The 27,257-nt window shown below is 44.2% G+C and overlaps 1 protein-coding gene across 1 annotated transcript in view; it reads right to left on the bottom strand.

Annotated features, from left to right (window-relative positions):
- The window catches only part of LOXHD1 (lipoxygenase homology PLAT domains 1), a 121,674-nt gene extending 99,990 nt beyond the window's left edge, over positions 1 to 21,684 (bottom strand). The window contains exons 1-5 of the mRNA XM_041464129.1: positions 21,549 to 21,684; positions 7,546 to 7,644; positions 5,731 to 5,879; positions 3,220 to 3,343; positions 1,230 to 1,480 (exon numbers count right to left, since the gene is read on the bottom strand). Of these exons, the coding sequence (XP_041320063.1) occupies positions 1,230 to 1,480; positions 3,220 to 3,343; positions 5,731 to 5,879; positions 7,546 to 7,644; positions 21,549 to 21,669 (744 nt within the window). The 5' untranslated portion in view covers positions 21,670 to 21,684. The remainder of the gene's footprint in view (positions 1 to 1,229; positions 1,481 to 3,219; positions 3,344 to 5,730; positions 5,880 to 7,545; positions 7,645 to 21,548) is intronic.
- Positions 21,685 to 27,257: the final 5,573 nt, after the last annotated feature.

The raw sequence follows: 27,257 nt of genomic DNA on the forward strand, positions 1-27,257 counted from the left end.
ACCTCAAAGCATGAGCAGCAACCAAACAGACCAAATATTAAACTAATATATATTTGTCACATATTCATTACACTTCCTGTATGCATGAATATATGCTTATTATTTCCATGAAGTTGCTTGGATATGAGATGGGGACTTTTGGGGATTTTTGGTGGTCAGTTGGGAACATGCCATTCCTCAAAATTCTTTTATGGTTCCAGATCTTCTGGTGAATCTTTTTTCCTGGAGAGTATCTCAAATATGTGTCCAGGTTGTGATGCACTTCTCTTTATCATTCTTTGTTCTGGCACTCCATCTCTGTTCTCCAAACTAAGATATCTACCAGTACATATTAATCACTGGTGGAAGCAAACAAGGAAGCATTAGCTGGCACAAAACTTATTAGTCACAGATGCAGGGAGTTAACATAAGGCCACATTAATCTCTGGCATGTGTACTAAGCACTGGATGGTACAAAACCAAACATTACCCACGGATATAGGGATCACACACCACGTGCTAAATTTAGAAGAATTTTCCAACATCTTCCCCCAGTGCTGTGTAGAATTCTTCTCAAAGAAATATAACTTGTTGGGTAACAGCTTTGCATATTTCTCCACTGCCTCCCAGTAGAAGCTGTGCTCAACCACTTTCTGTTGTTTTTTTTTTTTAGGTGTTTGGTTTAGGTTTTTTTTTTTTTTTTCCCCTTTAAAATATAATATACATATATATATATATACACATATATATATAAACTTCAGGGCAGTCTGAGCATAGATGATAACTTTGAAATGCTCAGCACAATCCAAGGCTGCATTTCTGTCCAGCCCCTTGGGCAAACATCTGAAGGTGCTTTTGGAGCTGAGCAAACAATAATCTCTGTCTTTGTGACTGCAGAGGGGCAATCAACCCAATTAGCGAGTGATTGACTTATGCATCTAACATGCCTTTGAGGCAATCAGCAGCTCTCGTGTGTGATGTATAATATTGACTTGTTAAACCGGGGGTATTGCCTTCCAAACAATAGCAGATTTATTTATTTATTTATTTATTTATTTATTTATTTATTTATTTATTTCTGAACTGGTCTGGTTGTCAGGGTCAGGTTATGAATGGGGAGCAGGTCTGACAGCTTCCTGCAGACAAAACTCTTGGCAGTGTTGGCCCAGTGGTAGTACTCCACCAGCTCCTTCCGAACAGAATCATTCCAAACCTAATGATTCCGTGAGTTTATGACAATTAAGTCTCACCTTCTCACAAAACCAGCCAGAGCTGACACCGCAGTTATCGTGCCCAATGGTGACTCTGCTGAGAGGGCTGAGAAGGGCAGCTATCTCCACGTTGAAGAGATCCGTCCTGGCACGCTCAAATTCACCTCCTTCCAAGAAAATCTTCCCACTGTTCTTCAAGCCTTTGGAGCCGTGGAGGATCACGTGGATCTTGGAGTTGGTGCCGGCTCCTCTGATATCTCCGGTCACTACGGCCACGTTGTACACAATGCCTGGGGGAATCAGGAATTTGGTTAGGGGAAAAAAGAAGGGAGGAAAGGAGTCTGAGAGTTATGGATTTGATTAGAGTTATGTTGGAGATTCTATTGATTTCCCACTGGTCTGTTTTAGCTTCTCTCTTACAGTGCAATGCTTCATTTGTTTTTGTCCCACACATAATTCTGAGAAATATACATCTACATTCAGACTGCCCAAGAGAAATGGGCATGGGGTGACCAAATTCATTCACCTCCCTATTCCATGGCCCAATGGAAAAAAAAAAAAATTTATTTGCTCTGATAGGTGATTGATGCTGATTAGATGAAGAAAGGTAAAAAAAATTAATTGGTAAGTATGTAATTTGATTTTGAGAAATATCAAACACCAAATAGGTCAGAGAATGCTGAGAGGATGGAGAAGTGTTTCTTTAAACGGTGGTGGCAAAATCTGCAATATCACAAAACTCTGAAAACTTTGGGTTTATTTGTTTCTTAGCCTATAATGCTGCTGAAGCCATCAGGACCTCCACAGTGACAGTGAGAACCCACAGATCTCAGCAAAACAAGGTTTGGGAGAGGTAGCAGCCCAGCTGGAAGAAAGAAAAGTACCCCTGAAAAGAAACCTATTTAGATGAAAGTGTCTCTGGGGGTTTTTTTCTATCTCCAACTGTTGGTCTAAGAATGAAAACACTTCTTCCCATAAGCCTTACCTCACAGAAAAGCATCTTAAACCTGTCTCATGGCATCAAAAACACACATAAACACTATAGGAGCACGTAGAAAATAGTTGAGACCTAAGCCAAGTTTTTTGATTAAATCAGACAGAAATTTCAATAGGGACCTGGGATGAAGCAAAAACATCAGAACTCACTCTCACAAATAATTCTCCCTTTGAAATTTACATTAAAAAGTACTCAAGCATGCTTTACTGTTGATGTATCTTCAACAAAATCCCAGAGAGCAGGAAAGCAAAATACACAGTCATGAGTGGTAAAAGACAAAGGAAGATTTTTGGGATTTAATTAAATTTCTTTCTGGTTTCTTCCCTTGATTTTCCCTAACAAGCATCCTGCAGCGAGGGATCCTGCACCCAGATCACTTTCCTCATGCACATGCAGGGGGAATGCAGATGCTGAAGACCATACAAGGAAGTGAAGAACAGTTGTCACATGCATCATCACAGTGTTTGCCTTCATGCCATTAAATAAATACAGGCAGAACATTATCCAAATATTCTACTGCCTTATGACAAGTTCTTTTATGGACTTTACATCCAGGTTTCTTTTAACAGAGACATAAACTTTGATTGTCTTTGCTTTAACCACGTTGGATAATAAAAAAGACTGATTTAGGGCTCAGCACTGGGTTTCTTGTTTTGTAAAAGCTCTCCAGACGAGAAGCTAAAGTACAATATTCACTACTTTGTTCTTTCAGAAATAACAAACCATTTGTTTGAGTGCTGGTGAGCAATTTGCTGAAGGTACAAGCTGTATCTTTGATTCCCTGCCCAGCAGCCCCTTATCCAGGTGCACCAGACGACAAACCAGCACATAGGTCCTGCACAGCTTCACAGGTGAGACACAAAGGTGGGAAATGTGCTGGCAGGTCAGGAACCCTCACACAAAACAGCCTGTCACCAGCAGAACGCTTCACTGCAGGCCTCCCTGAGCATAAGGCATTCAATCTTCCAAAGAAAACATGGCTAATAGACTTAGTTTCCCATTTCCCACCACGGATTTGGGCCATGATTTTACCTGTGGCTTCAGTGCCCCCAACAAGAATGTCCCTCTGTATTTTCCCGTCATCTTCATCCAAAGCAAACCAGCGCCCAACTGGGAATTGGTACACACATTTGTTGCCTATGTCCTCAATGATCACCTAAGAGAAAAGAGACACCACGTTGGAAAATAGCATGGGAAAAGCAAAGGCTTTACACAACGGGGTGGCAGAAGAGCAGAAGCTTAATGTACACACTCTCACTTGGTATTTAACATACTCAATACTCAAGGAGATCCCACTCCACTCCCTAATTAGTGCTGATAGAATTTCAGACAATCAGTGAGTAAAACCCCAGCTTTTTATTTTATTTCTTTTTTTTTTTTTCTTTTTTTCCAGTGAACCCACTCTGCATCTCTTGTGGTGTACGAGACCAGATGTCTCTGCTATCAAGACCAGCTGGCCTGGCCTGTCTTCCTTCTCTCCAGAGCCTGTTTGCTGGCTACTCCTCTCCATCAGCTGAACGACAGCTCTTTGTTCTGCTTTGGGAGCAGGCTGTGTTCTCTCTCTCTGTTTTAGAGCCTGGTTATAAAATAATGCCTTGGAATTTCAGGGCAAATGCAGACCATCAGATGAGCTTGTGTGACACAGTGCTATCACTAGATCCCAGACAGTTACTCCAGGGTGGAACCATTATGGCAGAGGCACTGCCATAAAAACCCTGTGGCAGGAACAGTTTCGAATTTGGAAGGATTTGGCTCTTGGACCACAGTGAGGTGGAGCTGTGCAAATATCACGAGGTTTAACAAGGCCAAGTGCAGGGTCCTGAACCTGGGTTGGGGCAATCCAAAGACAGGCTGGACAGGCTGGACAGAGAATGGATCAAGAGCAGCCCCGGGAGAGGGTCTTTAAGGTTCCTGTCAAACCCGACTGTTCTAGAATTCTGTGATACTTTGCTGAAACAAGCTGGGGAACAATATTCCCCTTTAATATTAGACTAGATTTTGGCATCTCCTGCTGAGGTGTTTCTTACCAATATCTTCTGCTGGACTCCTGAATCCTGCCATAGAGTTACTGTAGTATTTTAAACCAGCAGAGAAGAGTATTAAAGGGCTTCGGTCAGAAGAGAAGAAATCAAAATCTCTACTCCTCTGTGTGGGTTATGTCTCAGAGGGAGGGAAAAAAAATCACTATTATGGATAGAAAGCCCTTGACACTTCTCAACAATGAGGGAGAATCTGAAATCTGTCCTTTCTGATAAATTTATGAAACCATTCTTTGGGAAACAGAGCTTCCCCTCTTGTCATTCATCCCACACGTTGCTGTTGCCTGTAGCACTCCTGAGTCCTGTTGTACCTCCACAGACACAGACAGCAGAGCCTGCCAGGGCTGGGATTGTCAGCATGAGAGAGCTGGAGTGCTAGAGACTAAAATAGAAAAGGTTTGGGAGAAATATTAGCACTCCAATGCCTGTCTACCAGCTGATCCTCTCTGGGTTCCTTTCAGTTGGTTTATTATTACATTTAAAGGTGGAAAACCATCTCTGAGTATAAGCCACTCTGAAAACACAAGAAACATGAGAACAGGTTCATCCTGAAGTGACAACACTAGAGTGTCCAAGTATTGAACCAAATTACAGAATAAGACATCTAAAACCAGTAGACACAACAGAACCATTTTAGCTCAGTTCTCCAGTCTTCCATCTGAATTTGCAAGGCCAAAGCTGCATCGTACTTAATCATAATTATCCTGGAGACCTGGGGCAGAGTACAGGGTTGGTGTGTTGGCTGCAAGTAGGCACTACACCAGGTTCTGGGACTTGAGCAACCTCACCAACCTCAACAAAAATTATATCATTACACCTGTGATGTGAGAATGAGTTTCTGTGTTTTTTGCCCCCCCACTATTTATGACATTGAGCACAGCCTCTCTGTTTTTCATTTCAACATTTTTCATGGGCTGCCAACATTGTAACTTTTCCTGCATTTTGTGGTGGGGGAGAAGCATGTGCTAATATTTGCATTTGTATTACACTGAACTATCCTGTTATTGAGGATTCACAAATATGGGGTCAGGTCTTCTGTGGATTAAAGCCAGCTGTGTTAGACTACATCAGCAGAGGAAAGAAAATGAGACCAGAGAAGAGTCACAGATTTCCCCTTTTGAAATATTCCTTCAACTATTACACTAAAAGCTGTAATACCTTCCTATCCCATAGCAGGAGATTAAAATGAGCAGGAAAGTGGAAGAATAGGGTCTTTGTGGCAAGCATATCTCTTTTGCTGAGCCAATGATAAATCACTTAAATTTGGGCAAGCTATGAGTCTGCAAATTTTCACTGTGAACAGATCCAACAGATAACTCTTGGATTCTGGTATTTTTATGGTCATGGTAATGAGTTAAGTCAAGAGAATGAAATGATTTGTGTCCTTCTCAGTAACCTGTATCACCAGCAATTACCCTTAAATCTCTGGCTAGCAGACCACTGAGGGGGTGAGATATTTTGAGCCCATGAGATGCTTATGTTGAATGTCTCAGGAGTAACTAACCTTTGCAAGGAACCAGCCAGCAGAGCCTCCCTTGTTATTGTGCCCAATATTAATTTTTCTCAGTTTTCCCAGATTCGGAGCATCCAGCGTGAACTTGTCTTCTGCTCCTTTTTCAAAATTGTCTTTGTCATTGTCCAGTTTCCTCACACCTGAATGGGCAAAGAAAAAATAAAAAATAAAAGCAAAACAAACAAAAAAGTCCCACAACAAAACAAACAAACAGACAAACAAACCCCAAAAGTAATAACTCCAAGGAGGAAAGGGTTACTGGCACATGCGTGTTTGTAAGTGAAGGAATATTTAGGAATGTCAGAAAGTCACCACTGGGGAATATTTGACTGAATCAAATATTCCCTAGATATCAGCTCCCTGCACCCAGGATTCAAGGGAATGGCAGAGGGCTTTCTATTCTAATAAAAAGGTACCTTTTCTCAAGCCCACAAAAGACCAGGATTTCCATTCTAATGTCACAGTTACTTGCAGCTCTCAGAGCTTTCAGAAATATATATCCAGATGGCTCTTAAATATTTTTTTTTCATATCACCACATTTCCCTTTTATTTTTACTGTCTTTGAAAATCTCCAAACTGTTCAAGAAAGGCTTTGGTCACAAGCTGCAGATTCTGACATTTCAGGACACAGAATTCTTTGCTGTATCTGAGAGGAAGGATTTATTTTCAAATTAGGACCCAGCCGGGGCTGTTGGCTTTTTCCTGATCTCACAGGGGTTTGCCTTTATGAAAAGTATTAAAGCTGAGCTCCTGTTTGCAGGCTGTGTGATGCTGTGAGTGGGATGAAACCTACCCAAGGCACCAGTGCAGAGAAAGAGGTCAGTGGGTAACTCACCCCTCTTGCCTTAGAGAGGATGAATCATTCCCTAGGGGTGTTATTTCTCTGTGTGGATGTGACAGATGCCTGGACACCCAGCTAAGATCCAGACTCCCACTTTGGGATGTCGTCAGGGAGATCAGATAAATCCTCCTGTAAAACTCTGGAGGATTAATCAAGGGTGAGCCCTATCCACCAGGTTTTATAAACTGTTCAAGGACACTTGGCAGACACCATACCATTATTTCTTGAATTTGACAGGATAGGTGCAGTGTAAAAGCAAAAGAATATTTGGTCCTTGGTTACAGGAATCTCCAGGAATCTCCACCCACTTCTCTTCTTGGCCCAGAGAGCTTGGTTTGGGCACATCTTTTAATATTATTCAGTTAATGAGAAAAAAAAATTAATTAAAGTTTCCAGACCACTGTTGCAGCACAATCTACATTTAAAAATAAGTACAATTTTTTTTTTTTTAAAAAAAAAGCTATTCAAACCCAACTAATATAAACCTTGCTTAAATTATTTTTACAAGTGGCCCAGCAGGCTCAGCCACCACCTTTGCCATAGACAAGGGATGTCATTATCCATCCAGGTAGCTGGAAAACGAGACACACAGCTCCCACTGCATTCCCTGTAAATACACAGTGGTGCTGGACCCTTCAGTGGGTTGGCACTTTCTCCACTGCTTTCTGCTGGTGGTTTACGCTGCGTTTTCCCAGAGCCTGCTTTTTTTTAACGCCGGGTAACTTGAGTCATGCCCACACCCAGCCACAACTGCTGCATTGCAGATGCACCTTCCAGGGGCGTGGATGTGAGGGCCCCCCGAGCTAACGCCACCCTTTCTGTGCCTTTCACTCTGCCAAATCATCCTGCATTTGCCAGATTGCCTCTGTGTGTGTGTGTGTGTGTGTGTGTGTGTGTGCTGTTGAGAATCTCAGGCCTGCAGAGCAGGAGGAAATATTTTAGGAAATGATTTGCATTTGAATACCTGTGTCTCCTTTCTCACCGAAGATATTAATGAAGACATCCGCATCTGTTCCGCTGCCGCTGACTTCACCGGTGAAAACCCGGACCACGTATTTGTTGACTGCAATGAGGGAGGCAGAAATCCCAATACATTAATAACTCAATGGTTTGATGCAAACCCCAACAATACAGACCAATTCAGGCTGCGCTGGTGCTGTCTTGAAAGCGTGGTCTGAACTGTGGCTCTTGGTGCAATGACCCCCTTCTCTACAAGGAGGACAAAATCCATAGGCAGGATTCTGCCACTGCATATTCACTGCCCAGGATAGGAGGACAGATCACTTGGTTCCTGGCCTTGACACTGAAGAGTGAAATAGAAGTGAAAGTGAAAATTTTAATGTGGATGCAAAGGCATTAAATGAACCCGGACCTATGGACCAGCTCTGCTTTTTCCAAATATTGATGAGTTACAGAGCCTGCCCAAGCTCAGGCCTGACCCCAGTTCTGTCCTAGAGTTGTTTTGAAAGTTTAGTTTATACCAAGCAAGTATTTTGGGGAAATAATATCATAGCGATAGAAAAAGTAACAATGGATTTAAACTGAAAAGGGAGAAATTTAGACTAAATATATATGGAAGAAATTCTTTACTGGGGGAGGGTGAGGGACTAGCACAGGTTGCTCAGAGCTGTTGACACCCCACCCCTGGGCATGTCCAAGGCCAGGCTGGATTGAGCTTTCAGCAACCTGGTCTAGAGGAAAGTGTCCCTGCCCATGGCAGGGAGTGGAACTTGATGGACCCAAAACATTCTCTGATTCTCTGAAATATCAGCCACACTGCATGAAACAAAAAAGTGAAGGTGGCCACCCTTTCCTTAAAAAAAAACAAAAACAAAAAAAAAAAAAAAAAAAAAACCAAACAAAAAAAAAAAAACCAAAAAAAAAAAAAAAAAACAAGAACAAAAAAAAAATCCAGTCATCCAGTCTTTTTTATTTAATGAGGAAACAGTAGTAGACCCAGGAGCTGTAACACTGTGAAGATGCATCATCTATGGCACCAAACCCCTGTGGGTGAGGCACATCATGGACATTATACACATCATGTCAGTGAATTTGAGAAGCAACTTCTTCAGACAGATCAGGGTGGGACCCACTTGGTGCCCAAGGACAGAAAAAGTGACCTCAGTTTCTTCTGGAACCAATGAAAATGCTCCCATGATCTTCAGTGTGACTTTACTTGAGCCAAATATGAGCAAAATTTGAGCCAAATATGAGCAGCTTTCAAAATTGACTGAAGATTTTGAAGTTCAAAAATCTGGACTTCAGATTCAGAAGTTACTGAAGTCACCTGGCCATGTTGTTCCTCCAAGCAAACAGCCAGGACAGACGCCTCATGCTGTTTCTCCCGTGTAAAATGAGTGCTGGAGGCAGGCAGCAAGACACAAACAGATGAAGAGGAATGCAAAATCTGCTACTGAGCAGTACATGATGCCATACAAGCCCTGAACAGAGTTCCTGTTAGTGAACCCTGGGTAGCTGATATTGAGAGCTCTGTGCAATGTCACTTCTGTATTTCTGAGTCCTGGGCACGCTGCTTCTGTGAAAGAGTCAAAGGCACAAGTCTCCTCACACACAGATCCTTGGCAAAAATAGAACTTCTTGCACCACAGAATCATTAAACCATTAAGACTGAAAAAGACCTCTAAGATCATCAAGTCCAACCACTAACTGTGATTCTTGCTTTGCAACTTTTTTCCCTTTGGCAAGTGCCAAGTTAGGGGATAATCTTTACTGCACTTCCCAGGCAGCTAATGGATTCTCTCAGGAGCCATGGAACATCACCAACACTGGGTTCCCACTCCCAGAACAGATCCCCCACCTCCCCCACCATGATCAGTGCATATTAAAAATTATTCCAAAAGACAGCAGAGGTGCACGTGCTCCCACAGAGGCAGAGGACGTGAGAGCAAACGTATGAGGAGCGGCTGTTGGACCATCCCCTGAATTACAACGATGCTCTCAGCTCCCAGGGTGAGGAGTACAAGGGCAGAACCCAAACAGAAGGGAAAATCACCTGTCACAGTTTAATGAATGCGCTGGGAAAAGGCTAAAAATCGAGCTGACATCCCTGGCGCCTCACTGCAAAACATGCCACGGCAAATAAAATAATAATGATAAAACTGCAACAAACACTAAATAACAAGAAAGAGAAGAACAGAGCTGGGCTCAGACAGGGGAGAAAATGCCTTAATGATTCTCTTTAACTCTTTAGCTTCAGTTCACAGAGCTCTAACAACCTGCTAGAGATACACCAACACCAAAATTGTTCATTTGCATTAGCAAAGTGTGGGGATGGTGCAATTTACATCTTCTACTCGGCCACTAAGCTGCTCTAACTAAAACTGACCCACTGTACCTTGCAATCTTTAATTACAGACCACATTTTCCAAGAAGCTCTGCTCCCTGTACCTCCTCTAGAATATTTAATCTGTTTCAGTGATTAATTTTCCACTCCACTTTTTGGAAGCCAGAAGAACCTGACAGGATAACAGGATCCTCAAAAGGACAAGCTACAGCGGTTCAGCTTACATTCTCCTTGCAGGAAAAAGCTTTGTGTCTCTGAGACACAGACCAGAAGGACATCTCAATGCATGCAGAGCATCAAGGAAGACATGCAGAGAACAAGTGCAGGAAAAGCAAGTGAGCAAACACAATGCAGGAAGGGCACCTTGCATGGCTACTGCAGAAACACATCTGGCCAGCAAAGAAAATGCCGGTGAAATTGCTTGCCAGATCAGAAACCTTTAAAGGTGTCTCAGCATGGCTGTGTTTCCAATCTGAGGTCCAGAGTGGCATCTTTTGACCTCCTGCTCGAGCACCAGGTGGTCCCAAGGGCTCTGTACACTCACAGTGCTGCTCTCAGTGCCAGCCTGAGGAGCCCTGCAGCAGCCTGAGCCCACGGATGGGCCATCACTTTGGGCTGGTGGCAGTCACAGGGCACTGTGGTGAGGGCTTTATGTTGTCCCCTCTAATGTAAGCATGGCTGTGGTGGATGGCATGTCCTGGCATGGCTCTTTTCCACACTGATGTGTTTCTGTAGGCAAAACTACTTCAAGAGCATTAGAGGTCCTTGGCTTAGGTTAGAGCACATTCCTGCTTCACAAACTATGCCTAGCCTGTGCTCATAAGGTCTTTTCTTAGGTTTTTTCCTTCTTAACGACTCTGAAACTGGATGCTGAAACCTGTCCCCACACCTGACCCTCAGGTCTGCTTTCAGAAAAATTTCAGCTCCTCCAGTTTCAGGAAACAAACCCTGAGCCATGCTGAATTTTTGCCAGCACTTTCTCCCTCTCTATGCAATTTGACATTCAGATGCAGCAAGGAGAGGAGCTCTTCATGCTGCTCAGGGGTCCTTCTGTGCTTCGTACATCAGCACATCTTACAGAGTGACATGGTGGATGAGCAATTTAAATGGAAAGGGATGCTGCCTCTTAAAAAGACAGGATTCAGCTGCTAAAAGCATGCAAGAGAACGCTCTCACTGCAGCCAGGATGAGATCTGCCATAAGTCAAGTACTCTTCATTTTGATCATGGGTGGATGTTGTTCCCTATTCTTTAAGCCCGTGGCAGAATCATCTTTTCAAAAATACCCACTTGGCTTTTTGTTTTTTTTTTTGTTTTGTTTTTTTTTTTTTTTTTTTTTTTTTTTTAAAACCCATGAAAAGGCCCCCCAGTACATGGCTCTGACTTCATCTGTAAAACACAGATCAAGATGTTGCCTGGATATTTTTTTTCCCCTCCTGAATGCTTCTCCTAGCACTGAGAACATGCAAAATGTTAATGTAAAAGCTGTGCCTCCATCGAGCAGTGCACAGGCTGACTGCAGCACAGGCACGGGGAGGGGAGCTTTCCTAGGAGCAAAATTAGCAGCTTCAGAGACACGTACTGCAAGATGCCAAGAGCAGAACAGCCAACAAAAAATCAGTAGGAAGAGCAGTAGCTATTTTCTCTTCTTTCCACTTTCACATTGCAATGCACAAGTGTAAATGCCCTGTGTGGTAACAGCACCTTCCTTTTCTTCACAGTTGTGTGTCTGCATTTGAAGACATTGCCAGGATGCCATCTCTGGGAGACACTGGGGTGGCACTGATGTGACCCTACTGCATTAATTTAGCAGAGGAGTGGCAGTCAATCAGCTTGTCTGCTGATTAACTCAGCCTCAGCTTTCAACAGACAAGAGGAAAGGTTAATTTTGCACTGTGGTCTGGAGCCAGGTTCTCTCCATTGAGAGCCAAGAGGTTTTTGTCTGTGAATGTGATGCACTCCAGACACATCCTGGGGGAGGAAGGGCATGGGGCTGCTGCTCTCCTAGCCCCCAGTATTCCCCATCCAGGCTGTCCCCACTGTCACTTCCATCCTGGGTGCACCACTGGCCCCATACTCTGCCCAGAATCTTTTAATCCAGACCCAACACCCCTGGATGCTCTGTGCAGCCTCTGTCCTGCCTCCAGCCATGGAGAATGCACTGACATATCCCAGACAAATCCTGCCACCTGCAAGCTGCAGCTGACTGTCCAGCCATGTGATATTCATCTGTTAATGTCATTTCTTTAGCAATATGATATCATGGTCACTTGAAGCACCTTAGGATGGAAATGCCTAAAGAAATTTTGTATCTACTATTATTTGGGGCATTAGATAGTGTGTTTATGCACAATCTGCTGGGTTTCCTGCAGCAGGAGCCTGAGATTTGGGCAGGAAAACCAATTTGACTGTGTTTCATTACCTGGGGTTATCACCTTCTGCAGGACACAGTGAACTCCCAGCTGTGCTTGCCTCCCATGTGCCTGACCTACTGTAGAGCAGGGCAGCAGCATCCAATATCTGGGAAATGTCACAGCCCTCACAGGCAAAGCACATGGGGTTAAAAGCAAGGAATCGAGCCGTAGGCAGGGATGGATCCTTCTCATAAGGCAACTCTTGGCAATTATCCTTCTGTTTTCACAGCGCTCCCGAGAGCTGCAGTGTTTGAGATCCATCCTGTGCTGCTCAGCACTGAGCAGGCAGATTTGGGAAGGGGATGGGGAAAAGGGGCTGGGTGGATAGGGGCAAGGCACTGCTACCATCTCTGAATTGCTGCTGGAAGAGGAATACTTTTGTGGTTAGTGTGAAAAGAATTGTTGCTGGAGGGAGAGGCAGGCACCTGGACCTGCAGAAGCGGTACAATTCCAGCCTGAGTCTGCCACAGCCTCACCTGAGCTCAGGATGGTGGTTTAATACCCAGATGCCTTGTTTCCTGCCTGTCAGATCGAGTCAGTCATGCCAGCCCACCAGGAACTGTCTGACAAAACCTCTTCTTGATGGAAGGGACTGACTTGTCAAAGTGGAAGCTCCTGACAGCAAGTTCCTCAGTGACAGAGTTCTGGGTCAGAGCATCCTTAAAATGTCAGGCAGCCTATGGCTAGGGCACAAAGCTGGGACCTGGCCTCCCAACACACTTGATTCACAGCAAACATTTGAATTTAGTTCATGTTTGTCCTGGCAGAGAGCTCATCCCACCAGGATAAAATAACCTCTTCCTACATTAGCTCCTGGTGACCTTCTGGTTGGAGATGTCCTGCTGGTCTTGTGTATCCAACAACTCAGTCTCTACAAAGGAAAGGAAAACTCACCCAGCCCACCCATTACAAATCTTTGTGACACAGTAGCAGGGATCCCAGAGACAGCAAAATATAATTAGAGCCTAAAGCAATACCTGTAAAAGCAGAGGGGTTCCTCTGTGCTCACCAGCAGCCAGCTCTGTCTCAAAATTGGGTCCTGCTCTTGCACAAAGCAATGGCACACAGATAAAGAGCACTTCTTTTTATCCCATTCAGAAAAGTGTTGAATTCTAAGGGTTGGTTTAGAGCGCAAAAATAATTAATCTCTTTCAAGGGTGATTGACGGCTACATTTGTTAATGTGCTGTGCCTTCAGAGGTGGGGAACAGCATCTTTATCCAAGGGTTCAAACTGGAAATGCAGATTGCAAGCACACCTGGAGCAGGGGGTGCTGGAGAAGGAGGAGTTTTGCATTTGCAGGGCACTGAGCAACTTGGTCTAGCTGCAAATGTGACTGCTCATTGTGGGGGCTTGGAGTAGCTGAGCTTTAGAAAACCCCTCCCAGCCCAAAGCATTCTCTGATTCCATCGCTTTTGGCTGTGAGCACCTCTGCCAAAACATGGTGTTAGCAGGGGAGAAATGCTGAGGAGCCTTTGCAAGGCTTTGGGGTTCCTGTCACTACAGGCAGCACTCAAGATGCAAGGCTGCCTTGACCCTGGTTCAGCACTCCTTTAATCTCACAAGACCTCTCCAAAAGTGTGCTCCTGAGAGATATTATTGCTGCCACCCAAGGAGGCCCAACACGTGGGAAAAGGAAAGGATTCAAGGAGCATCTGGACAACGCTCTCAGGCACAGGGGGCGATCCTTGGGGTTATCCTGTGTAGGGCCAGGGTTTGGACTTGATGCTCCTTGGGGTCTGTGTGGCCTCGGGGTATTCTGTGTCTGTGCTTGTGCTGCTCTGTCGAATCTTGCATCACCCCCAGTCACTGTTCATGTCCCTCCCATGATGAGCCCAGTCCCTGCCTCCCCACCTGGGCCAGAAACCAGGAGATTCACCTCCATTCTCTGCAGCTCTTCCTGAAGCCAAGGCGTGCACCCAAACAGTTAATATATTAGGATTCAGCCTGGATCATCCCTCTGCAGGGCCTGTGAGAGGCAATCTACCACATGCAGGAGGCTTTGCTTGTAGGATATGCTAAACTGATGTTCCTACTGTGACTTCAAAGTGATGATGACTTTTTGAAGTGAGATTTAAACGACCTTGCTCAGGAGACAATGGTGGTTTAGTTGCAGAAGCATGGAGCTTAGAACATGGCAACCCACCTTGTGACAGCGGTGCAGAAATCCTTGTTCATCTAATTCCCCAAGATTTATCATTATTTTTCATTAGTTCAGCCCCAGAGTGGGAGTCCATTAAAAAAAAGAAAAAAAAAAAAAAAAAAAAAAAAAGGCAAATATTTCACAAAAGAAATGTCTGTTTTCTGCTTTCATCAGATCTGCTATTATCAAAAATGAAGAAATAATTGAGAATATCCCCTTAGTTTAAACACTTTTGCTCAGAAATAAGAGTGAAATAATTTTATAGTATTGTTGAAAATCATATTGTTACTCTGTACCTCAGTCTTGCTTTGAATAGATCAGAATTTTTTTAAAAAGTTACTTCATTTTAAAACTGAAAGCTGAATTAATTTCCATATATAGACATAATTAGTCAAAATTATCACATGTCTTCAAAAACATGCTGTACTCTCTGTTTTGTATTGGGTACACAGAGATCTATTTACCAGCCACACACTCTTGCCTCTCCAAAATCCTTTTTCTCTGTGTGAATTACAAATCTCTTTTTCTGTCCCGTATCAGGGCTCTGTGCATTTTTTGTGTTTTGCAAGTCACCAGTGTTCCTTTTTATCTCTACATTTCCATTTCTCCTTCATTTTACCCATCTTTAGAGAAAGCACAAGAGAAAAAAACAACAGGGAAAAAAAAGTGTGTTAAGTAAAATGTCCACAGCTGCCTCATTTTGGACACAGTAAGTTGGGCAAACCTTTGCAGGGAAAGTGAAGTCCTTGTTAGAACAAAGGAAGTATTTTTGATCAAAAAGAAAAGACATTTCTGGATGCTCAGTATGCCAGATAGCATGACATTTTTTTTCCCAGTGTTATAAATGGTGTGGTAAAAGATGTTACTCCTTCTACAAACCCTGTTTATTGAATGCTTCACCATGCAGCAAGGCCTCATCCTGAACACAGAGGCTACTCGCCATTACTCAGAAGCAAACAACTCATATGTATTTCATAAATATATTTATCTGCATTTTCCTGTGCTGATTATATACTTCCAGCTTTCAGAGCAAATAAAGATGCATTTTGATGAGAACACATATTAATATTTTATTCCTTCTTCCTCAACTTCTGCATCTTTAGAAATAATCTTTATTTTTCGTTTTTCCCATCATGAAAGTTTCCAAAAGTGTGAAATTGTGTGACCTCATTTTGAAGCAAAACCCAGGGGAATCCAAGGGTCACTTAGGTTTGAAAAGCCCTCCAAGACCATGGAGTCCAACCATTCCCCCAGCATTGCCAAGGTCACCACTGACCCATGTCCCCATGGGCCACATCCACACAGCTTTTCAATCCCTCCAGGGATAAAGACTTATCCATGAGGGACCAGTGCTGGTTTTCAAGCCCAACCTTTTCTAAAATGAGGTTGCAAATCCAACAGGACATCATCACCTGATGGCTCACATCCCAAATTCTGCTCCTTACCTGAGCTTCTAACACCAGTGGGAAATATTGGCCACAGTTTCAGTTCTGATCCCTTAAGGCCATGCATATTCCAGGATGGAAGGAATGATTTAGCTTCTGACTCAAAGTAAATCATGTGCACCAACACCTGCTGCTCCAGATGTTTCCTCAAGTCACAGCCAGGTCACTGCTCGTGAGCCCTCAAGTCAGCCAACAGCCAACATTAAAACTCTGGACAATGAAGTGTGAAGCCTTAGCCCAAGAATCCTCCAAAGAGCAAAGGAATAAGCTCACATTCACAGCTCAAATACATGAGTTTTAGCTCATAGTGGATCTGAAAACCTAGAGCAGGTTAATGCCTTGTTAACAGACATTTTTCTAATGTTTTCAAGGCAACTCCCCCCTCTGCCTGCACGAGCACTCGGGGAAATTTCACCACTCTAATTTCACCTCTTTACTAGAATCCAAATCCCAGCTGCTCATTGTGACTCCACAGCCATTATCCTGAGGACGTATCCATACAAACTGTCAGATGCACCATGTATCAGCCCCAAATCAGACCAGAAAATTGACACAGAAAACAACTTCCCCTTTCAAAACTGCTTCTTGTTTCATCAAAGCAGAAATGTTGTGTCTGAATGTAAAAGACCCACTCCTAGATAAAGGATGGCTATATTTGAGCTCCTCTTGTGGTCCTTTTAAAAAAAATATAATAGCAATAATAATAAAGAATAGCAATAGGTGGCCAATTTTCAACACTTAAATATGGAAAAATTAAACACAATGCAACTGTGGTGGAACTCTTCCATCCTCAAGGTCGAGGTGTGCCACATCACTGTGCTCCTCACTTTCATTATTAATAGATCAAATAAGATTAAACTTTACCCAGAAATAGTAGAGATTGAAGTGGTTCTTCAGTTTGGTGTCACACATGCAATTCTGTCCTACTGGGAATATTCAGCCTTGAAAGAATTTGACATGAGTTGCTGTGCCAAGCACATTTATAACCCGTCGTGTCCAATCCTAAATAATTTCAGGGGGCTGATCACCAAAAAGCCAGATGAAAACTAGTTCTTGTCTCTCAACCTCATTTGCAACAGGCAAGTTGCAAAGACTTGACCAAAATTTGACAGGTTAGCGTAAGATAGAATTGCACAGGAGACTGAATTAATTTTTAGCTCATTGTGCTCTTGAGCGTGATTTTAAGGGCCAAGTGAGTGAACATCCCCATTGCAAATGAATGATTCTGCTTTCTCAGAGTAAAGCATGTACAGAGCATTGTTTGATTAGCGAGAGGTTTCAAGGGAAATCAAGAACAGCCAATATCTATTTCCCTTGTTCTGAGCATAACTGGAGGTTGCACTGCACAGAGCCCAGACCAACCTCAAGCAGCTGAGCAGCCTTAACTGCCTATGGTCTCCCCCCACGAGAAAAGATGTTTATTTTGGATAAACAGCATGGCATCTAACCTGACCAAACCTCAGCATCTTTTATGAATCTGGACAAAACTCAGCCTTGCAGATATATTTTGGTATTATGTCTTGAGAAACCCTGCAAACCACATGAAGACCAGCTCTCAGGGCTCCCTGCTTTCCAGCCAGGTGACAAAAAGCTGTATTTATCACACATAGGGATGGAGAAAGACACAACTTTGGTGTCCCACCTGCAGGGGTGGAGACCATGAGGCAAAGGCTGGCAAGGTCCAGGCAAAGGAGAGTCACTGTGGGGTAAGGGACATGGGAATCTGTCCACCGAGTGGTACAAACAATTCCTGACCAATCTGCAAGTTTCAGACAAGGGCCTGGGAGCTTCAGTTACTGGCACAGCTGTCCAGGGAGTCTCCATCCCTGAAGGGGTTCAAAAGCCATGTGGATAGGGCACCTGGGGACATGGGTCAGTGTGGGCTGAGCAGTGCTGGGGAAACTGTCGGACTCTGTGATCCTGGAGGGCTTCTCCAACATAAAGGATTCTGTGATTCTATTAACTGATCCCTGAATTTCATGTCCTTCTACACCTCCATGGGGTCAGTAGATCTCCCAGTGCAGCTGCAAGCTGTGATGAATGCACCCCCACCACTTTGGCAGGACATCAGACACCCTCAGAGTGATCCAAAACTGGCAACACTCAAAGGAAAACTGGAACCTGGCTCCAGTTTTGAGCCTGTCCCTTGCACAAAGGCTCAGCCACAGTCATACAATCCTGAGGCTTCATAAACTCAAGTGGAGCAGCACAAACATGAACAATAGCCCTCCCTTGTAATTAATACCTGTAGTGTAAATTAATCCAGGCTGCCAATAGAAGCTGCTGGGTAAATAAGAATCTGTGACACTATCCCTGTCAAAGGCCCATGGGCATATGATGCCATGGATGTGAATACAGGGAATAGAGGATCATTCAAGCAGGAACACTTAAGATGTAACCTGTTCTCCTTGAGAAACGTGTGGCATTCCACAGGGAACGGGGAACAGGCATTTTATTTGGATAAGTAAATGCAATCACTCAGGTGTCTACAACTGCCAAGTCAGACATCCATGGCAGTTCTATTTGGATCATGAAAAGTACTCTGCTTTTGGGTTTTGAGTGTGTGTGCCCATTTTTTCCACTCTATCTATCTATCTATCTATCTATCTATCTATCTCTGACTAGTTTTTTTCCACACATACTTTTCTGCATTTTAAAATTATTCCTCTTTTTTTTTTTTTTTTTTTTTTTTTTTTTTCTTCCTTCCCTCCTTAAAATTAACCTCCCCAAAACTCACAGTCTACAGGAATTTTCTATCTGGCCTGTGCCCCTCACCAAGAAAAAGGCTGAGTCTGCCCATAGTTTAGTCAGTTTTGGTAAAAGCACCAACAGCCCCCCTTCAAATAGGCTTCAGATGCCTTTTCAATGAATCAAAAATATGTCAAAGAAAAGGAGTTTATTTTTTTCAAGCCCACATCCTTCCCACACAAAGCACAGAGAAGGTCCCAGCAGTGACCTCCAGTTCAAAAGAGGAAGGTAAATCCTCATGACAAAGACGGGAAGGTTCTCCGGGAGAAGATCAAAAGCTGAGGGTGCTGCAGGAGAGGGCACCTGGAGGAAACTTGTTTGATTCCCTCTGAAAACATTCCTGACTGTGACAGCAAATGGAGTATGAAAGCAAAGCATGAAGCTAAGTTTGGCAACAACAATGTCTGAGTGGTTTATAAAGAAAAACTGAAGTAATAAATGGATTGAAGATGTGATTGAAGAGACATAACTAGAAAGGAGAAGAATATGGCACTGAACTGCTAATGGGAACACAGACTTAGGAGGGAATTACTTATCTTTCCTTACATAAACTCACATAATTTTTCATTATCTAGGGGCCTAGAAAATATTAATACTCAAAGAGTAAACATCACTATTTAATCCATTGGAAAGAAAAAAACAAAATACCCTAAAACCCAACCAAATTCAGGGCAAACGGCTTGTATGTACAACAAAACCCACATCACAATCTCATTTCAGACCTTTATGGATCCAGAGGGAGGCATATTAATTCAGATACATTTACATTTGCAGCTGACAGTTCACCACAGCGGTCTGGGGATGTTTATCTTTCATTAATTATGGTTCAAGGGGAGCTGCAACCTGAGATAGCTGAGCTAACCCTCTCCTCTTACGGATTCAGACCTGCCACCTGGAAGGCATCCAGCCCTTCGCCCATGCCTCTGGCCTCAGCCCAGCTCCCGCCTCCGCGCGCCGCCGCAGAGCCCAGCCCGTGCCTCTCAGGAGTGGGGGTTTGTCTCTGATAAAGGTGGTGAGAGCTGATGCATTTCTGACAAATGCCTGCCTAAATCTCTTCTTTCACGCTCGGGGGATGATCTTACTCATATTTATCCCAGGCCAAGCACGTGGAGAGCAGTTCATCCGTATCCCAGAGCCACATCTCCAGAAGAGCGAGCGCTCGGGACTGGCTGTTCTGCTTGTGAAATGCAAAGTAGCTCCAGCAATTTCATTGGAGCTGCACTCTCCTGTACCAGCTGAAGGTTTAGCCCACGAGTCTTTTCCTGCTGTGAGACAGGTGTTGAACAGGATGGAGGAAATCACACACGTTCCCTTGAATCATTTCTCCCAGGCAGAGGCAATAATAAATTTGGATATGGTGTTGTGTCATTTAAAGATCCATTAAGATTGAATGGTTGACTTCTTCCTCAAGGGAACCTCTCCTTAACTGTACATTGCTTTGACTCATACACTACCTTCTCCAGAGACCTCCTGCCCCTCGAGTGTCCTTAGATTCTCCATTTCACAAATCAATTTGATTAAAAAAGCAGCAAGATACTTCAGCACACACAGCCCCAGTAGTAACTGGGTGGGTTTTTGGCAGATAACGTCTCCAGACGTTACCTCATTCCCTTGTGGCAGCCACCCTGGGGATGTCTGCATTTTTAAAATGCTCCAATATGCATTTCTTGTCAATGGATATTATTTGTGCACGCTAGCTCACATGCAGCATCCTTTAATGCTTACATATTCAACATACCAGCACTCTTTTAGAAGGTTGTATCTCAACAGTGCAAAATTACTCAACAATTCCGGGTCAATTTAATGTATTCTTTCACTGTTAACATGACCTCAATAAAAATAACAATACTTTGCCCTTCTAGATCATCTGTCAATGCTCACAACACTGCTTAAGTCTGGCAATAAATTGGTTTTACCAAATAATTGCTCCTAAGTGGTACTGTCAGCAACATTATTGCAAGAGGTCTACTAATTATTCTCAATAAGATTAAATCCTGGCAAAAGCACAAGTTTCCTCTTTTTAGCAGTGAACCACATAGCTCTCTCTCCCCACAGACCTGTAGCTGATGACCTTCACTTCCATGCCCAAAATTAAGCTCCCAGAAAGGAGCAGTGCCCTGGTGAGTCTATAAGGAGCACACAACTCTGTTTCCTCATTAGCGCTTGCAGATGGAGTGCTGACATCCCACCTGAGGCTGGTTTGCTGGCTCCTCTTTCACATCTTGATCACTCACGTTACATGCACCGTACATCACTGCGTGGCCGCCACGCTGGTCCCAATTTGGGAGTACATGTCTGAGGTGCAAGCTGTCCTAGCCTCAATTCAACATCATTAACTTAAAACCACGCTGAACAAACAGGCACCAGCTCAGCGTGGGTATCATACACACGTACAGCAACACCAGCGTGGAGTTACAACAAAACCAGTGCAGAGTTAGAACAAAAGGGTTGGGTCCGCTATGGAAATTTCCTGCAGGACATCACCAGAGACTGGAAACACTTAACTTTATGGACAGGACTGCAACCATGCTGCCTCTCTGGAGAGCACACAGGGGTACCAGCTACATCTTCCAGAGTAGGATGCCTCTCATCTTCATGTAGGTATTCAATCTAATTTACTGTTGTAATCACAGATCTCTCAGTACTTGACAAACAAGTGGAGGTTCTCCAAACAGTGAGTTGTCCCACCCTAAGACACCAGATCTAACACTGGAAGAAGAAATTACCCTCTTGAGTCATCTTGCATCTTCCTATATCTCTCTCCACTGACTATAAAGAAAACTTAAATTAGCTTAGACTACACAATTACTTTTTATGTGATGATATCATCCCAAAGCAGCCCTATCCTTTCCTACAAGTCACCAGAAAGTCAAGTTGTTGTTTTTGGTTTTTTTGGTTTTTTTTTAAAACCTTACTTTTGGGCACATCCATGGGATTCAGGCTGCCAATGAGGTCTCTGACATACAGCCCATCCCCATCCTCCTTGCTCAGCCAGTTGTTGCAGGGGAAGTAAAACCGGAGGTGAGGTCTGTTCATGTCGGTGACGATCACACGGTCGAGGAACCACCCTGCGTTCAGTCCAGTGTTGTCATGCTCAATCCTAGAGGAAGAACACCCCTGTTTCAGTATTCTGGTTAAGACTGGCTACTAGCACCATAATTTTGTGGAATATTATTTACTAGGCAAGGCTATAGCAACTGTACACATAACTCCTGTTTATCGCTGCCTATTCAAAGAGTTTCAAGGAACTTATGTGTTTTTACAGGGAATATTAAAAATAACAACCTTCCATATGGGCAGAGATCACAGGTGAGTCTGTGAATCTTTTATCTGCAAGGAGATGTTCATAAACATACCTACACCTCCACATTCATTCAACATATGCATTCATTCACCTTGCACTGCATATCTAAAACATAAGGGACTCCCTTCTCACCCAGTACCCCTCCTGCTCTACTTTCCTCTTGCGTTGTTTTAACCACCTCTTCCCAGCTTTCTTTGTACTACTTACTAATTTTAAATTTTTTATCAGTCAGTCAGACAGTGGTTAAACATTGTAATTATCATTTACATTACACTAAGAAAAAGTAGATGACAAACCCCATTTACCTCCATTGGGACATAAAAACAGTCCTAAACGTCTTTCCCCATGATTGTATATGACAGAAATACAATTCTTGGTGGGGAGCATGGATACTTATAAGCAATACTGTAGGTGATTTCACACTTCAGTTCAAATCTTCGGCAGTAAACAAGCTTTTACCACCCCTTAACTTCACCTTGATGGGAGCACGTTAAGAAATAATGAATAAAACATGGCAAAGCTTAAATGTCTACAGCCTGTCATCCTATTAGCACCTCAGAGAGCAGGTGTTGTGGTAGCAGCGTTGTGCAGGTACCTTATTTTCTTTATTTGTCCAACGTTATTGGTTTTCACTCGGAACACATCTGTTTTGCTCCTCTCAAAGGCCGTGCTGCTCCTGCAACGCACATGCATCAAAAGGAATGGTGAAAAACCAGCAGCCTTGACAGCAGGCACGCAAGTGCTAGCGTGTAAGGATAAAGAAGTGTCATTCCTAATGCTGGAAAGACCTAGTTTTCAGTGCCCTCTCCCCAGTGACAGGTTTTGGATGCTCTAGGTACTGACATTCAGCAGACTTTTTTCCTTCTCAGACTCCAAGGGCTCTTCCAGAAGCTGAGGCAGAAGCTTTGGGGGAAATGCAATATGCTTTTTGTCTCAGAGTCCCACTCCCAGACATGTCCTCTCCTGGCATCCTAGCCTCCAGGCACCAAGCAGACCTGCTCCTGGTGGTGGAGCAAAGGGCTCCAGCAAGTTCCCTGTGTGGCCACAGATCTGCCCAGGTCTCAGCCAGAGATAAAAGCATCCAACCACATCCAACCTTCCAGGCCCATCTCCCATCACTTGTTTAAACAACTACTGAAATTTTGGTGCTTCCTCCTACAATTTGTATCTCATTCCAAGTAAAATGATTGTAGGCAGGAAGCAGTTTGACTTTTTTGGGGAAGTGTTAAATGTGCAGTTTGCATTTCACAGGTGCAAGTGCCGAACAGAAAGTCTATTGGCCCAGGTCAGGGGATGTAGAACTTAATTCCCAGTTCTGCCTCTACCCTGCAGTGTGATCCTTGGCAAGCAGCTCTGTCCTTTTCTGAGCTCGTGTTTTCCACAAAAACACTATGAATAACATCAAGGCAAAGCTCTGAAGACACAGCCTCTCCCACCTGCCCTCCCCGATGGGCTCCCATTTCCCTTGGGCTGCTAAGCATGGCTACGGATGATTAAACACAGCAAAACCCAGAAGTTGTATTAAAATGAACAAGAAACTACAGCACTGGAGCAGCGCAAAGCCACGGTGACAAGCGGTTTGCACGTAGAAAGTTAATGAATATTAATAATCCCAGCAAGGGGGTTTGGCTTTGCTTGCTGCTCTTCACGCTGCTGAAGGACCTGCTGCTTGCTTACAGGTCATTTTGTGTTCTGCTAAACCCAATCCTAGCCTTCCCCCTCCTCCTCCTCCTCCTCCTCGTCCATTCTGCTGTTTCACACCCCGTGCCAGGCGCAACACCGGTGTACGAAAAGGCTAAAATGGTTAACCTTGCCGTGAAGACAAGAGGCAATTAAACCCGGCTCAGCCTCCCCCAGCCTGGCTGCTGGAGTGAAAACAGCCAGCGAGTGCAAGGCAATTAGTCTGTCAGGCTTGAATGAGCATCGTAATGACAGCAGCTTCTCCCCGCATTGGCTCGAGATCGATGCAGTGCTGCAGGCTGCTACGGAGATGGCATGAAAGTATTAAGTGAGAATAATCAGCCCAAAGCTCTCAGTGCACCGGTCCCACTGGCTGCCGGTTTGTGGCGGTCCTGCCGCCGTGCTGGGCTCTCTTATTTGCTGGGGTGGATGCTGGGGAGCAAACCTCCTTCTGCAGGGCATCCAAAAGTGCCCGCCGAGCAGATGCTTAGTGCATCCCAAAACAGCTTGGGGAAGCATTGGAAAACGTGACACAGCCCAGGAGTCAAACCCCTGGGAAGTCTCGCTGTCGAAGGGTTGGAAGAGTTCTGACAAGTCTCCTCCCTTGAGATGGATCTGCAGCATCAACAGCAATGGGAAAGAAAAATCCAGCCCTTCCTTCTAGCACTGCCAATTGCATGGGGAGGGAGTGAGTGAGGGAATGTCCCACAGTGAATGGCTACACTGAAATGTAGGCTGAAAAAAAGAAAGACTGAAAGAAAAGGAGAAATTACAGCTGGGTTATGTCAGAGTCGGGTCCAGGCTAGGACTAGGATGGGATATTCACAGCCGGATTACCATAAGGAACTTGTTACACCAAACAATGAGGCACGCTGGCTTGCACAGCCCTGGTGACAAATAAAGCAGGAAAAATATGACTTGGAAATTGCAGCACTAAATTTGCAATGTTCAGGCTTGACTGGGTTCGAGCCCAGGGATTTTAGACATAAGCTTAGTCTAAGGATCTTCTGAATTTCACTAGAGCCTGTGTTATTTCATTAATCCGAAATAACAGGCCAGAGCAACTCCAGAAATATGTTTTGCTTGGGTTTGTTATTTGACATATTTGGTTGGTTCTGGAAGCTCTATTTTTTCCATATTCTGTTGCAGCATTTTGTAATGTAAGAAACATCCAAGGAGCTTCATCAAAGACTAGTATACAAAATTCTTATATATTTATATATTTAATTTAATTTTTTATTTAATCTGAAGCTGTTTTCAGATTTTTTCGGCTGAGTAATTGCCTGCAGGCTGCACTGCTTGTGGTGCTGCAAATGTACAATCATTCAGAACACTTTGTTCCCTGGTTGGGTTAGTGGTGCTGCTAAAAGTCTGCGAGAACTGGTACAAATTCAAGCACAGCATTTTTAAATCCCTGCTTTTATCTCCTCTGCAGGCCATGGGCACAGACCCCAGAGCCAGTGCCATGACAGTTTTGCCACTTCTTGGCGTGTTGATAACCAGAAAGCCTCGATAATGCAGTTTTGTTTGCAAAAACACATAAAATAAACATTTGTACAAGTAATTTTTTAATGAAGGTGAATTAAAAAGTGTTGACCCCACCACCTAAATAAAAGTCACATTTGAAAGGGAAATTTGGAGTGTTTGTAGATAATATTCTTCCCTTTTGATCAGCTAACAGCACCCTTTTCACAGGTGAGTTAGAAACAGACAGAAAACCTGGATACTGATCACAGCAGAGGCATAAAAATAATGACCTTCAGCAGTGATGGAGTAACCTAAGCCAATTTACCTTTGAATCCCTGCTTAACAATCATTTAAGCTGCCTTTGCATTCAGTGTTTTACCTGAAAATGCCTTGTACACACAGAACTGCCAGCAAAAGCACCATGGATTAAGGGCTCCACAGAAGCACAAAAGTGTTATTCTGGTTGTCAGCTCAAACAAAATTTTAAAAATGCTCCATTAAACCATTAGAAGGAGTCAGCTCTTGGTTGCATCTCCCTGAAATGCTGCCCCCAGGTCTGCCTGCTCCTGCCATGGATGTTTAGCAGGAATTGGAGGAACCAGGTTTCAGGGATGATTTTGGAAGGTCATACAGCCCAAACCATCCTAAAGCCTGCCACTCTCTAGGAAAAAATAAATGCTACTTGGTTCACCTGCTAGGTCAGGAGAGTTCCTCAAGCACTATGGGTGGGCAGTGTAGAATGCCACGGAACCACAGAATCATTTGGGTTGGAAAAGCCCTCCAAGGACATCGAATCCAACCATTCCCACAGCACTGCCAAGGCCACCACTGACCCACGTCGCCAAGTGCCACTTCCACCTGGCTTTGAAATCCCTCCAGGCATGGGAACTCCACCATCACCCTAGGCAGCCTGTTCTGGAGTTGGACAGGTCTTTTGGTGGAGAAAATTTCCCCAATATTCAATTTATACCTCTCTTGGCCCAGCCTGAGGCCGTTCCCTCTCCTCCTGTCCCTGTTCCCTGGGAGCAGAGCCCGACCCCCCCGGCTGTCCCCTCCTGGCAGGAGATGTGCAGAGCCACAAGGTCCCCCCTGAGCCTCCTTTTCTCCAGGCTCAGCCCCTTCCCAGCTCCCTCAGCCTCTCCTGGGGCTCCAGCCCCTTCCCAGCTCTGTTCCCTGCCCTGGACACGCTCCAGCCCCTCAGTGTCTCTCTTGTCCTGAGGGCCCAGAGCTGTCCCCAGAATTTATGTGTGTCAGAGCTGAATTGAGAGGGACAGGAAGGAAATTTCTTCCCAAAACCACACAATGAACCCTTCTCCCTTCCCCATATATTTGCAATTGCTAAAGTGTTCTCTCTTCATGTCCTGTTTCCATGTAGGATTTCCCTTCCACCTTTCAGGCAGTACCATCTGTAAGGGTGCCATGAAAAGGTGTCAGGGATGAGCACTGGTCTGTCCCTGTTGCTTTCCTGGCTTGAAAGTGCAGACAGCTTCCCTCATCCTCAGGTTGTCTAATACACATTACAGGCTGTGTGAACCTGTGTTATCAGGCCTCTGGCTAAGATGGCATCTTGCCAGAAGATGCAAAAGGTATTGGGAAAATGCTGACAATGTGTTGGCCTCATCCCTCTGTCCCTCCCTACACATCCACTATCGATCACTCCTGGAGAGAGGACATTGTCATGTACAAACTAACTACAAAATATCCCCCATATGTTCAAACCATAGCAGCTCTTAGCACAGAGCTCCAATAGCAGCATCATTAACCTGCTCCTTGGAGCAACAAATACTCCAGGGAGTTTGGTCTGCAAATATTTAGCCAAGGCTGCTGTCATGAAGCTGACAGCATCAGTCAGCAGGTGGCTGGGAATACCACGTGAGGCAGCATACGTCCAAAACCACTCCAGATGGAAAAGGAACCAGCAGAAAAAAGCACAGCCACTGTCAAAGCCTGCACCGAGGACATTATCGACCAGCAGAATGAATCCTGCTTCATCAGGCACTGAAAAATTGGTGAAAAACCAGCCCCACTTGAAAGAGGTTAATTGGATGAGAAGAATTGCTCAGGGCTGTAGCAGAGTGATGACACCCGGGAGCCAAACACCAGGCCAAAACCGTGGGAGTCTGAATTTACCCCAAAACTTTACAAAGTGCCATAGGACACACAGACTCTGCCT

Source organism: Pyrgilauda ruficollis, unplaced genomic scaffold (genome assembly GCF_017590135.1).
Source record: "Pyrgilauda ruficollis isolate IOZ18807 unplaced genomic scaffold, ASM1759013v1 scaffold170, whole genome shotgun sequence".
Lineage (NCBI taxonomy): Eukaryota > Metazoa > Chordata > Aves > Passeriformes > Passeridae > Pyrgilauda > Pyrgilauda ruficollis.